Source organism: Nelusetta ayraudi, unplaced genomic scaffold (assembly GCF_046127955.1).
Source record: "Nelusetta ayraudi isolate G7.1 ecotype Tasmania unplaced genomic scaffold, CSIRO-AGI_Nayr_v1 ptg000060l, whole genome shotgun sequence".
In the NCBI taxonomy this organism is placed as follows: domain Eukaryota; kingdom Metazoa; phylum Chordata; class Actinopteri; order Tetraodontiformes; family Monacanthidae; genus Nelusetta; species Nelusetta ayraudi.
The window spans coordinates 5,457,865-5,472,430 of NW_027466110.1; the positions used below are offsets into that span (position 1 = coordinate 5,457,865).

The 14,566-nt window shown below is 46.8% G+C and overlaps 1 protein-coding gene across 1 annotated transcript; it reads right to left on the reverse strand.

Annotated features, from left to right (window-relative positions):
- Window positions 1–4,888: 4,888 nt before the first annotated feature.
- Window positions 4,889–9,446, reverse strand: LOC142897486 (endothelin receptor type B-like). Its single transcript, XM_076039864.1, has 7 exons — window positions 8,931–9,446; window positions 8,026–8,138; window positions 7,585–7,789; window positions 6,857–6,994; window positions 6,603–6,736; window positions 6,388–6,496; window positions 4,889–5,061 (listed from the first exon to the last, which is right to left on the reverse strand). The coding sequence occupies exons 1-7, from the start codon at window positions 9,339–9,341 to the stop codon at window positions 4,912–4,914; spliced, it is 1,260 nt and encodes a 419-aa protein (XP_075895979.1). The 5' UTR covers window positions 9,342–9,446; the 3' UTR covers window positions 4,889–4,911.
- Window positions 9,447–14,566: the final 5,120 nt, after the last annotated feature.

Below are 14,566 nucleotides of genomic sequence, written 5' to 3' on the forward strand. Positions count from 1 at the left end.
AACAGTAGTGACAGCACATTTTGCACCTTAAACCAGAAACACAGAAACCCTTTTAAAGGCGGCTCATTATGTGTTTCTCTCTCCCCCTCTCTCTAGCTGTATGGCATGGTGGGAGGGGGAGGGGCTGGGGGACAGGGGGACAGGGGGACGGGGGGGGGGGGGCTGCAACGTTCAGCAGCCAGGCAGGTACCAACGTTTGTGTTTTCCATCGTCCCCGAACGGCCGCACCGGCTGTGTAAAATGCTTTTTAATCCCATGCTTGAGTGGCCGCTCGCAGTTGCTGCCCGATAGTTTGGCCCCGCCTCCCTCTCTTCTTCTCCTCGCCACCGGTTGCAGGCCAAACCCCCTCCACCTCCCCCGCCTTCCACCCCCTCACCCGCGAGGTCATTAATTAAATGCCCGCTTGCATTAAAGAGCGAGCCGCGAACACGCCGCCGCCGCCTCTCCCCTCCCTCCGCCCGCATCCCTCTGTTTACACTTTTCTGCAGTCGGCCAAACATCGGCGCTGTGCCGTGAGTCAATTAAAGGTGCCGAGGCCCCTTTTTTCATTCCGCGCATTGCGCCCATGAAGGCCGGCGTCCTCAGTGCGCTCAAATAGAAAACCTGTTGTGCGAGTGTAGGTTCCAAATTGGATGCAGCGGCGGAATGCAGACCATTATTTTCATTGTTTGCTTGTTTCTTTTTGCTGCAGCCTGCACACGTGGTGTCAGGATGTGGGCATCCAGCCTGTTATTTAGCCTCACCGTCTACTTCTTCTTCTTCCTCCTCCTCCTCCTCCTCCTCCTACTCCTCCTCCTACTCCTCCTCCTCATCTTTCACACACTATTCCACCTATTGGCGCTTTATTTTAACCTTGAGAGTCAAACTTCATTTGTGAGGCAATGTCAATGGGATCAGTCTGTAAGGATCCTCTGTCAGGATGAGGCTTTTCTTTTCTTTTTTTCCCCCTTTTTTTTGGTGCGCACTTCAGTCACCCCCAGGATGTACCAACCAACGTACACATCCTCTGGTGGGATGCTTAAAAAGAGCTATAGTTAGCTCAAAAGAAGACTCAAATCAAGACACATCTACAAACTGTGAGGGAAAGAAGAGGAAGAAGAAACACACACACATCAGCACGCGTGCACCCACACACACACCCGCGCGCACACACACACACGCACCCGCGCGCACACACACACACGCAGCTCCTCCACAAAGCAATGTCAAGAGGCTTGCCACATGAAAGCAGAAGTTGTCCAAAGAGTTGTGAGAGGCACAGGCAAAGTTTATGAGGCAAAAAAAAAAAGAAAAGAAAAGAAAAAGTAAAAAGGCAAATGTGTTTTTAATCCTCAGCATTACGTGCAACAATGAGGGAGCGGCAGCCCTTAGATATGACACCCCGGGGGCAGGCTCTATACTTAAGGCTTACAACAGCCTCATTATCTTCCTCCACTCACATCAGATCCTAGCAGCAGTTTGTCACAGGCAGGCTGCTCTCTGCCAGTAGGCATCAGACCAATGCTCCTGCAACACTACTGTACATAATTGCCATATGGACAGCATTTTGAGCCAGACTCAAGACTAAAAAGCCCCGCAGGCAGATTCCCCAGATAACTAAATGAATATTTTATCTCATTTCCATCTAATTTGCACCGTATTATTATACAGAAGTGAAAAATTTTTAATTAATTGATAGTACAGATCAAACACAGGTTTACACTTTGATTTTTTTCTCAGGAGCTGCTATTTTGATAATTAGCATTTTTTTTCCCCTCTCACTCTCTTTCTCGACATATATATTTATATATTTTTCAATCTACGGCAAATTTCAGCATCTACAGAGACGGAGTCATAAAATGAATAAGTGACGCTCGGTCTCGGTCGTGCGAGCGGTTCCAGTGAGGGGCTTCTCTTTACCTGCCACCCTACTGGTTAATTAATTTCACACTGTTTAATTAAATCCACAGTCTGGGGAGTCTGGGCGGCACCATGGGGAGCCCACGACTGAGCCTCGTGCACGCGCCTCACTAAAGAAGACTTCAGACACACACACACACACACACACACACACGCGCACGCTTCCCTCCGACACCGAACCCCCTGTTTCAACCCAGTCGTCCTTGCAGCAGCAGCAGCAGAACTGCTGGCATTTATGAGCATCACAGCTCAGCGTCATCAGATGGCATTTCCATCAGACATTCAATCATTTGGCTTGAAATCAGCAGTTGACAGAAGCGGCTGATGGTGGTAAACCTTTTTTAATTTCCACAAAGTCACTTTAACTGTACAGACAAACTGACATGTTTAAAAAAAAAAAAAGGAAAGCAAAAATCTTAAAAAAACAAAAAACAAAAAAAAACAACAGACACCTTTGCCCATAAAGCTGGAATAATTTTGTGTTCAAACGCAGTATTCATTCCCATTTGAAGGCATCGGTAATCACATTTGACCAGGTGCAGGGATCAGATTACGTTTCCCGGCTCCTCGGTGCCAAATGAATTCGCACATCACATTTGACTGACTTACTGTTTTTACATTCCAATCTGTAAAAATTTTACATCTAATTGCAACTGTAAGGGCAACGGTGTGCACAGCAATAAAGTATAAGTCCATCGACCGCGACAAGCGCGCCAGATCAAAAGCAGCACAGACTCGCTTCGGTGTGAATCAGCCCATTAAGCCGCCGTCTCCTGTCCAAGAGTGTCGGTTTTAAAAGTCAAAACCCCCGGAGACGCAGCCTCTCTAATGTCAGAACACACAGACGTGTGTGTGTTCCGCATTTCCCAGCAGGAATCTTGACTATGTGGGCTGGAAAGCAGCAATGGAGCTCGTCTGTTCTCGGCAATCATATATTTGGCACCTCTGATCACATGCGGAGTCAGATGCTGTTCTGTTTTTTTTCCCCTTTACAATAAAACTTAATAGCAAGCTTACCTCTCAACATGTCAGTTCAAATGACTGGCATGCACACACACATACAAATACACACAGGAAAAAAAACAACCAAAACATTTTATTGATTTGATAATTGTCGTCATAACAAACCCAAAAACCTATTTCGGAGTGACTAATTTAGTGCTGGTGCGTCGTGGGGGGTTGTGGGGGGGAGCGCGGCTAATCGATTGGCTCCACGCTGACGGCTGCCTGCCGCTCTGATGTGATGTGGCAGCGGCGCGCTCTCTATTTGATGTGCCACGAGCTATTAGAGCAGCAAAACACAACTGTTGCCATTTTTAAATGCTTCCATTTCAAGTGACACAATCCGAGTGTGTTTTCCCCGTAATCAAATCCCCTCCGACGAGAAATAAATTAGCGGGTGTCAAAAGGGTGTGTGTGTGTGTGTGTGTGTGTGTAGGTGTGTGTGTGTGTGTGTGTGTTTGTGTGGGAGCAATTATTTAAGCTTTAAATAAGACATTCTTCCTTCCTGTACTGTGCGGTGCTCAAAGGAAATGGCAGCAGGTCGAGAGTTTGGCTTGAATTAGACGTGGAGGTATGTGTTGCATGTTTGTGTGTGTGTGTGTGTGGTTGGTGTGGGGAGAGGGGGTGGGGGGGGGCTTTACTGGAAAATCCAGCACTGAGATACAAGCGGGCGTCTCGGCGCTCCGCTCTTATGTAAGCGCTCAGACTACAAACACTTTCATCCAAACAAACAGTCGAGGGTTTCGCTCTTTTTTTTTTTGCTCAGGCAGAATAAACTTTTTTCTTTTTGGGGAAAAAAAAAAAAGTCTTTGCTGCTCAGCGGCGCGTCAAGACCGGTCGTCCTCCCCCCTCCAAACCTCCCCCCCGCTCACCCAACACTCCCCCCACCCCCCCTCTGTTTGTCTTTCTTTGCCAGCTGATGCTACAGCATTAGCGGCGGCGCTCCACTTGTCCTGTGACAGTAAGACCTATCAGGTGCTCATCTCCACCATCAGCTACGCCCCCCCCCCCCCACCTCACCCCAACACCCCCACCCACCACCACCACCCCCCCAACCCCCGAGCCTCCTCTCTCCTTCTGACCTCATTCTGTCATCTCCATTCTCCCTTCCCGTTACCCACTCTCAGGTTCTTTCATAAAGTGTCTCTGTGCATTACACATTTAACAATGCATTAAAAATAGGCCACCATCAATCAGTCACTCAGCGGCGGGGAGCCGGGGATCTACTTGTGGCACCAATTTGGTTGCGTTTTCCAAAGGAGCGGGAGACAAAAGGGGAACGGCGCTTCTACGCTTGCTTTTTTTTTCCTCCTTCCGGCCCACCGCTGCCGCCGCTGCCGCCGCCGTGTAACCCAAAAGAGATTAAAACATACATTTGCCTGCTAATAATACACTACACCCCGTAAGAAACTGGAAAGAACAGAAAAGAAAGAAAAGAAAAATCCCCCACAGAAAAATAACTCTGGATGGGTTTTTTTTTTGTTTTTTTTTCCCCCCCGTTTGATTTTTGTTCCTTGCAGGCAGGAAACGCCGTCTTTCTCTTCCTGAATCCAAAGAGGCTGCGCACGTGCAGGCGGCCGGCGGTGACAAGATCCCTGCTGATGGGTGCCAGGTTCACATCGTGCCCAAAACAGTGATTGGAGGAGGGCGATGCATGAGACGGGATGAGCAGTAGGTATAAAAAAAAAAACAATAAAAAAAAAAAAGCGTAACTAAAAAAGAAAAACAAATGTGATGTGATGCTCGGGGAGTGAGTGGAGGCCTCGGGGCTCCGGAGCCGAGCAGATGTTCCTGCTGACGACAGCAGAGGTGGGCGGCGGCGTTTCCCTCCGCGGAAAGGTGTCATTAGGGCGGAGCGGCGTCCAGGTGCGTCCGATCGCCTTGGATCGAATTTGAAAGAAAGAAAAAAACAAGGAGGGAGGGAGGGGGGTGGGGGCAACTTGTCAACACACCACACGCCACCCCCCCCCCCACCCCCCCCACTCACTCCACCCCACGCTCCGCTCAGACTCAGGTGGAGGTTCTGGCTTTGATGTCGTTGCAGCAGCTCTGCTCCGAGGCTCGATCGGCCGTCCTCGACTTCAAAACGGAGCGCGCGCGCCCGTCGTCGTCACGGGCGGCGGCTGCTGGCGGGGGGAGACACCAACCGCACAGACACGCCTGGAGGACCACACGCACAACACAAGTCGGTCAGACGCGCAACCCAGCGGAGACGTCTCTCTCTCTCTCTCTCTCTCTCTCTCTCCTTCCCTCTGTAGTGAGTGTTTGTCTGGTCGGAGAGTTCAGTTTGCACTGCTGTGTAGCTGCTTTTGTTTTTTTGTTTTTTGATTTTTCTTTTTGGGAGCGGAGGTCTGTAGTGTTGTAGCCAAGACCGCACCAACCGAGACCAAGACATGACCAAGACTAGAGAATATCGAGATGGAGACCAGGCCAAGACATTTGGGGTTTGAGACCAAGACAAGAAAAACTTGAATTTTAATTCAGGGTTGCTTCTAAATGGAACAGCAAACATCTCTTTTCAGCGAGGTACATTAGGAAAGAAAATCTTCATTTTGCTCCTTTGCCTTTGACTATTTTGAACCATTTTCAAAAAAGCAACTTTGCTTCATAAAGTTAAAAAATAAATTAATGAGGAATAAAGGGGGTGTGTCCCTCTGGCTGTCACAAACAGAGCATAAAACAGCAGCAGCTGGATTCTTTTCCATTATTATCTGTCATTACAATGTTGGCTCGATCGAAAATCCCCAGTCTGCACAGTCCAAGACTGAGACAAGACCCAGGAAAAATGCCTCAGAGTCCAAAACGAGACCCTTTAAAAGTGGTCTTGAGAGAGCGGCCTTGAAACCGAGACCAATCTCCAGCACTACAATACTGGAGGTCTGACTTTTTTTTTTGTGGCAAAGCAGGAAGTGATTTTGAGACGCGTCCCCTCTCTGCAGGCAACACAGCGGCGTTTATTTGCAGACTCCTTCCTATCAGGTTTCAAGGCAATAGATTTTTAAAGCAACCTGTTTTCTCCTCCCAACCCCCGCCCCCACCCACCCACCCTTCTATTATTATTTTTTTTTTTATCCTTGAACAACTACCTCGAAGCGATGCTTTCCTCCCCCACATTATACAGGTCTCTAATTCAATGAAGAGCTAACTTGAAGAATGAAAAGTGTCTGTTTTCGACACACCGCAGATTTTTTTTTCTCTGCTTTTTTTATTTCGCAGACGAGAAAATACACTTATTAAGCCCTCAGGTTGCTGCTGCTGCAGCTGCAGCTGCCTGGCTTCTCTGCAGACATGACTCCATACGTCCTTGATGACACATATGAGAGCTCATGCGGTGGTGATGACACTGTTTTCACCTCCGCCAGGAACCGTCTGAAATCGAATCAGCCCCAGACAGGAAGAGCCAGCAGTGTGTGTGTGTGTGTGTGTGTGTGTGTGTGTGTGTGGGTGTGTGTGTGTGTGTGTGTGTGTTGGGACAGCTTTGCTTACCTTGAAGCATCTCTGAAACCTTTTACTGACAACAAACAGCGCAATGGGGTTGATACAGGAGTTGAGTGCCGCCATGTTGATGCCAAAATAGTCAAGGACCAGAAAGACGCTGCAAAAAAACAGGAAGAATGAGGCGAAAGTCCACAAATCAGATCACAACTCGGATAAAAAAAACAAAAACACAAAAAACAGGGAAAAAAAACACACACACTCACCTCAGTAGCTGACACCGACTGGGATCCTTCTCATCGTACATGGTTGACTTCAAGATCCTGCTCAGGTAAAGCGGGAACCAACAGAGAGCAAAGATGACGACCAGGCAGAAGACAGTCTTGGCAACCTCCCGCCTCTGCAAAAAGAAAGGAACAAAAATAAATAAGTAACGTGTCAGAAAGGTAATAATGTGAACACTTAAGGCAACTTGTCTACGAGTCGCCTTTAAATGTGGATGGTGAAGCGGCAGAAAGACCTGCTTGGTGTGGTCGCTCAGCGTGTTCTCGGTCTTCAGCATCTTCCTGGCCATGAGGGCGTAGAAGACGGCCGTCCAGGCCAGCGGCATGCAGAAGTAGAAGCCGAAGAGCCACCAGTCCTTCACCGACTGATAGAACTGATGGAGTGGAAAGAAAAGAGTAAATACAGCAATGCTTGTAGATTCCGAACAGTTATTAAATCACATCTGATAAGTTTGACCTTCAACAAGCAAAACTGTATTTTACTAAATCTGCCCTTTAATTCTGCGCCATTATTATATCTGGCTTTATTAATCTCTGTCCACTCGTCACATTGCATTTTAGTCCCATTCGCACCGGAGACATTTTTATTTAAACTACAGTGCCATTACCGTGTAAAGCACGTTGGTCAACTACGGTTAAAGAGCTACATGAATAAAGATGACCTGACTTCCTCCGACTCCCTCCAAGATATGCATCGTGTGTTATATAAGTAGCATCTATGCTGTCTGTATATTGCGTTTTTCTGATGCTTTCTGCAACGTTGTCCTGTCAGATTTCAGCATTTTTCACAACCGCATTTCTCATTCGCCTACAGTCGACATCAATGGGTTGTACTGTATAAAAAAGAAAAAAAAGAAAAGAAAAAAAAAAAACCTTCCCCTGATTTTTTTATGCCGCCGTGCCGTCAGCCGCGGTCACGCCTCGAAGCACGCGTTGATCTGTTTGTTTCACACTGTTGCGTTACCTGCATAAACGACGTGGTCTGCACGGGATGGAGCAGGCAGATCCTCAGATGCTTGTCTCTGTAGTCCATTGTTATCATATCAAAGCCCACGACTTCGGGCGCAGCCAGCAGGACAGAAACAACCCAAATCAGAGTTATTTCCATGGCCGTCCACGCCGAGACCCCGATGCCTTTGATTCGAGTCCAGGACACGACAGCCCGGTATCTGCCCACATCAATGGGAGAAATGTTAAGGCTTTGGGGTTTTCTTTCTTTCTTTCTTTCTTTCTTTCTTTTTTTTCTTCTGTCTGTCCGTGACCGCCGACTGCATTTGATTTCTCTCCGTGAAAGGAACATTTCAAGGGCTTATGCTAAACAAACGTATCTGCTGCTCGATGGAATACGATTAGATGGCCAACAACAATGGTTTCCCTGAAGGGCACTGGTTTTTCAGGTCCGTACCTGTCAACGCTGAGCGCGCAAAGGCTCAGCACGGTGACTCCGACCGAGGTCTTCTGGATGAAGGGGACCAGTTTGCACAGGACGAGTCCAAAGGGCCAGTCTTCTGCCATCAGCTGCAGCCCCCCGATAAAAAATTAAATACAACGATCGATAAATGAATTAAAGGGCAGTTTTAGTTGTGAGCAGTGGTGGGAAGTCACAAAGGACAAATACTTTGTTACTGTACTTACAAGAGACTTCTCAGATATCTGTACTTTACTTGCGATTACTTGCGATTACATAAGACGATTTTTGACTTTTTAAGCCTTTCATTTGCCCGACTACTTTCTAACATCGGTGTTACTTTAGTTCAGAAAGATAAAAATTCATCTAAAAGTAATTCACTTATCACCCTAAGCCTTTTAATTATAGTTCTTCAATATAAGAGTGGACCATATTTTAGAGAGAGATTATTTTAGAGTATCTCAGCGATGGGGTCGCTATTCACTATGTTTTCAGTCCAGAAATAACCAGGTAGAAAATAACATTGGTTATTGCAATTGAAAGTGTAAACATCCAATAATTGCTGGTCTAAACTTTTAATGATTACTGTTGGGTCGTGCTACGATAGAAAAAAAAAAAAAAAAACTATATTATTGAAAGTAGCAAAGCTATTCAAAAATGATCCAGATGCTCATCAAGACATGACATTTGACCTCCAGATTATTCTGGTGCATATTTTTTTTAATCCTGCAAAATTATCAACAAATGTTTTGTTTCATTAATGGCAAAACATTTTTTTTTACTTGAGAAAATTTCAGAACCTGTACTTTCTTACTTTTACTTCAGCAAAGGAGTTGATTGAGTACTATGACTCAAGCACAGAGTGTGAATAATTCTGCAGCAGCAGTTTCTGCAGGACTCACCCTGTAGGCGTTGATTGGGATGTCAACCACCACGTGGATCAGATCCCCCAACGCCAGGCTGGCGATGAGGAAGTTGGGCCCGCTCCTCATGCACTTGTTGCCGTGGATGATCTTCAGGAGGGCCGAGTTGCCCACGATCCCCACCACAAACACCAGCAGGGACACGGCCGTGTTGACGTACTTGAAGGCGCTTCTGATTCGGGCCGACTTGGAGCACATCGGCGGCGGCGCTGGTGGCGCTCTGGCCGTGTGAACCGAGCCGTTGGACTCTGGCGTGAAGAGACCGAGGGGGGGCGAATCGGAAGACTCGACCACGACGTGTGGCTCGGAACGCCGAGCGGCTGCCTCTCCTCCGATTGGAACGCTCCCCAGACAAAGCAGGAGGAGGAGGAAGAGAGGAGACGTCCACATATTTTTGACAATCTGCTGGAAGACGGCCTTGTAACGTCCGTGCCAGCTCTTTGACTGAGAGGCAGATCTCGGTAATTAGCCTGGAGGCTTTCACGGCAACAGCAGCGTTCCCGCGCAAAGGAAACAACTCAGTTAATTTTTGATCAGATGTCGGCCGCAAACACGACGAGCGGTGCCAGCTTACCTCTGGGCGAACAAAACGGATCTCAAACTGTAAAATAAAGAGAGAGAAAAATCAGCAGAGAGCCACCGCACTGCTCCCCGCCCCGTCCCTCTAGTTGTTCTAAAATTTTAAAACCCCGCGGAGAGGTTTTTATGGAGTCGGGGCTCTGTTTTCGGCATCAGTCATCGATCTGTCAGCAGCGACTGTAATTATCTCCCTCGGTGCATCAGCCTCAATGAAAGGCTGCCGTCAAATTGTGGCATCTGGCGGGGTGAGATCATCCTATGGAGCTCAGCGTGCGGATCATGTTGCCCATTGTTTGCCGTCATTTTCACTAAAGAGTCGACCGTCGTGCTTGGTTGCAGCCGTGAAAATCTGAGAAAACTCAAAACTGCCACATTTCGACTCATTTTTCCGATCTTTATTTTCCACCCTGGGCTCCAGTGGATTGTGTCTGTTTGGCTTCCTGCTAACTGATCCTTTGTTGGTGACAAGGCCGGTGTGTGTCTGTGTGTCTGTGGTCTCGGGAGCAAAACAACCTCTTTAGTCCGCGAGGTAGCAAAACGACAAACAAAATGGCAATGGGGGATCAGGCAAATCAAACGGGCAACAAAGTTGAGAAAACAAACCGTTCTCACAGAAAAGGTAATCCCACATTTGGTGATGCGTGGGAGTCTTGCAGCACAGGAGGACAACAAAAACCCAAGGAGGGGAACATGCAGCACGGCATAAATAAACAGGGGGACGAGATGCAGGTGGAGTCAATCAGGGCAAAACAAACAGAAAGAGCGGGAAAACGCAGGAAGTAATACTAACCGACACAACACCGACAACAGGACTGCAAAATAAAGCAGGAAATCATGCAAAACTAAATACGGATCCCGCTGGATGGACGCTCCGCATGTTTGATGGGGAACTACAAAAAACAATACATAGACCTCTGTTCACAGCCTGCTGCAAAAAGTGTTGAAGAAGAGAAAAGGCCATTTAGCATTAACTTTCTGAAAAGTGGGCCAAGCAAAAGGATGGACTTTTCTCATTTCGAGAGTTCACCTACGTGTCAAAGACACATATTGCCGGTAGAAAACGAGTGAATTTTTCATAATATGGGACCTTTAATATTTCAGAATGTCAAATTTCACCACGCACTCTCCCTCTTTCCACCAAGGGCTCTCTCCTTTATGAGTACAAACAATCTTTGGTTAACGTTAAGAGGGTACAAAATTCAATTGTGTGACATTTGCACCGAAGCAGGAAGCCCTGTGCACCTTCGGCTGGGCCACTGCACTCCAACAATGGCAAACGCGCTACAAATGGAACAGTGAAATATTCAGCGAGCGCGCTCCTCTGATTCTGCTCCGGTTGACATTTTACATTTTTTAAAACACGAGCCTCCCGAGGGTCGTCAAGAAGGTGACTTCTCTCCTCGGCTGCTTTGCGGCAAAGTCAAAGAGCCCCGAGAAGCACGAAGCATGTGGAGACGAGGAGGGGGAAGAAGGAAAAAAATAAATAAAAATAAGCCATTGTTAATATCATTACACGCAGAGACGTCTGCGGTACGCTGCAGCCTGCGCTCTGCCAGCCACCGATGACCTTGGAAATGATAAGCAGGAAAACTGGGAACAATCAGTTCAAAGAAGTTGTTTGAGGTGAGAGACGGCGGCTCTCTGCAAGGTGACATTATTAGCATTAGCTCCTTTGTCTTATTTTCTTCATAGTCTTATGTGAAACAGCCACGATTGTGAAGAAGTTAAGCAGGTATAGAAAGTGGATGGATGGATTGTGCAGCCTTTTCACACAATCCTGCGACGGTGCCTTTTCTCCACTTGTTTTTGACTCAGATCTGCCGTTTGTTCTGTAGCACGTATGTATGTGTGTATGCATGTACAGTATGTGTGTGAGGGCGTCCCGCCCTCCACACACACAGAAGTTGTTTGTTCATTCCGGGGATGCTGTGCAGTGACCCCTCCCACCCACCAGGGTCCTTACACACTTAACACACTGTCTTTCTGTGTCAGTGACCCCCTTTAGTGGGCGTGTGAAAAGGTTTGGCGTGTTGTGCCAGTTTTATTTATTTATTTATTTATTTGCTCCAATGTGTGTTGGCTGCACGGCTATTGTATTTATGACCTACACCCACTGACCCGGCAGTGTTCATTGGCTTTAATACAGTTGTTGAGACATTTGCTGCAACCCTTGAACTCTGAAACAGACGGCATCTTGTGTCAGTGCAGTGCAGAGTTCCACATGTTTTCATAGAGTAAAGGTCAGAACAGAACTCTAAGCTTCTCTGATGAACTACATTTGTGGAATAATTAGCATGGTATCAACATTTTCAGTTTAATCTGGGTTGATCCAGTGACTGCACATAAAGATAGACTGTGATGTCACCCACTGGTTAGTGAATACCACGTTTGGATTTGGCGGGTGGCACTAGAAGTGAGCAATGATCGGGGTACAAGTGGAGCATCTGCCCAAACACCCTCCCACACGCTGGTGAGTCGCAGCACAAATGGCTACCGGAATGGAAGCCATGGCCAAAACTTGATGGCTTTTTTGTTTTACTCAAAATTAGACTAAATCAGACAAAATGGAAAAGTCTCTTGAAGCTGATGTGCTGATGTTTATTTTTCCAGTGATTTAACAGCAATAAAACAACTTGAACCAGTATGAAAAGGTGAGAATTCAGGATTGCCAATTGACAGCCAGTAATTTTTAGTCTTTTTGCAATAAAATTTGGCGCTTCCTGCTCTACTCTACACTGGAATGCAGAGTTTTAGTATCTCCATATTGGCTTTCTTCTTGAAACCAAAACGTCTGTCTTTATATACAGTTGAGGGCTTGATTTTGATCATTGTTGTTCTCCAAATACACTTTTTTTTTTTTTTATTACATTGCTAAGTGATTCGGCAAACAGCTTTGTATTTTCCAAAATAAAAGCCATTGCAAACTCTTTGAATACATACATTACTGATGTTCCACCTACTGTACAGCTTAGTGATAAAACCACAGAAATTGCTTGTGCAATTTCTGTGATTGGATTGTCCAGCCTCTGTGGAAATCTGGTGCTAATACTATATTTGCGGCTAACCCTTGATCTCCAATGGAAAGTGTTTTCAGCTGGTCTTTGGTTTTATTGGATTCCACTTGCAGCATCAGCTTCCTTTAAAGTCGTAATAAAAGCAGCAGCGACTGATCCTTCCTGCCCCCCTTTAAAACTCCCAAAAGAAGAAGATGCAGAGGAAGTGATCGTGTGTCTAGCAGCTGCTAGAACAAATAACACAGGTGTTGCGACAGTGACATTTTTTCTTTTCTCGAGCTGCTGGGACTATTAAAAGAACAATGAAGAAGAACACCGAGCGCAGCTCTTTCTTGCCACATGTTTGCACTTTACAACAGACGGGTTTTGGCACGAGTGAATCTAAACACCGCGGCGTGCACTGCGGCTCAACAGAAGGTGAAGGCGCACTGACAGAAAGCTTGAGGCCACAGCAGCCCAGCGAGTCAAGTGATTTGTCCACTTGAATGTGACTGACAGAAGGTCGATCCAATCACCCTCCACGTCCCATTTCCAAAGTCTGTCTACAAGGCCCTGCATCAGATCCGCTGTTTAATAAAAGCTTGCTCACAGGAAGTTATTGTTTCGCTCCAATTACTTGTTGCAAACCTGTCAACAAAGACAGGAAGATATTTTCTTATCGGAGTATTGGACAATTTCATAAAGCCTTGCAAAACTGTGTATTGATCGATTCACGCAATTCTTGTGAATGCCAAATAAATGTTGCTACAAATTACCAGATTTAAGAAAATATACATATTCGTACACAAAGACTTACTGTCCATCAATACCCTCCCCACTGAAAAACTGTTTCTAATATTGACTTTAACATGCTGAACTCGCTTTTAAATTAGTCAGTGGAGGGAGAGAGAAAAAATCAAATCAAAGTGCAATTTTAGCCCGTTATTATTTGGATGGGCAGAGTGAAAAAAAAAAAAATCCATTAGTTGGTCTCTCAGATGAGCGTCGTCGATCTGGCGGAGCCTCCCTGTAATCCTTTATCTCCGGTTTGTGTTGTGAAAAGTGCGGCCCGGCCAGAGTTCACGGAGGTGCGGCGGCTGGAAGATTCATTACTTCTGCCGAAGTCTCGGAGCAGACAGATTGGGAGTGGGCGGAGCGGAGCCTCTCTCTCTGTGTCCCTCTCTCTCTCTCCCTCTCTCTGTCAGCTGTCAAGGTAAGCCATGTCATCAGTTTAGTTGTGTGTGTGTGTGTGTGTGTGTGTGTGTGTGTGTGTGTGTGTGTGTGTGTGTGTGTGTGTGTTGAGGGGGTCAGCTGTTTCTGCCCTGTCCTGCCTTCCGTGATTCAGACATCTGTCAAATACTCCAATTATTTCTCCCTCGAACTCTTCAAAAGGAAATTGAAGGATCTTCGGCGCGGCGCTGGCGGACACACACCTCGGCGCTGCCCGCCGGAAGGAAGAAAACGAAAAGGCAGAATTAATGCGTCGTCATTACGAGTGCGGGTAAACTGTGGAGCGGGCGCTTCTGGCGGGAGAGCAAACAAAGACTTTGCTGAGCTGACAGCTGCATTAAAACCCAATACTTTTCCCTCCTCCTCCTCCTCGAAGGACATTTGCACTTATCGTTTAAAATACGCAGCAGGAAAGGAAAAATATGCACACAAGAAAGACCGCAAAACCTTTTTGCGCGCGCCTCGGGGTCACGGCGAATTTTTATCCTCTGCAACGCGAGCGAAAAAAAAAGGGAGAAATATATTTCCTCGCCGAATCAAAAGCTCTCGAGCCTCCATTGCCGCCTCAGCCGCTGCAACATGGAAACGACAGCGACGGCCTTTTTTCATCCCCCCCCCCCCCGAACAGTAAGAACAGTGTGTGGGTGACCGCGTGAGGTTGAGAGGTGATTGTGAGTCTGCTGTTGTTTTGTTGTTGCTGTTCTTGTTGGGATTTTTTTTGTTTTCTATTGTGATGCAGGCGGGTTCCAGGGGTTGACTTTCAGAAAGGTTCGATCTCGCTTGGTCGCCGGCAGCTGTTTGGCCTTCTCATAC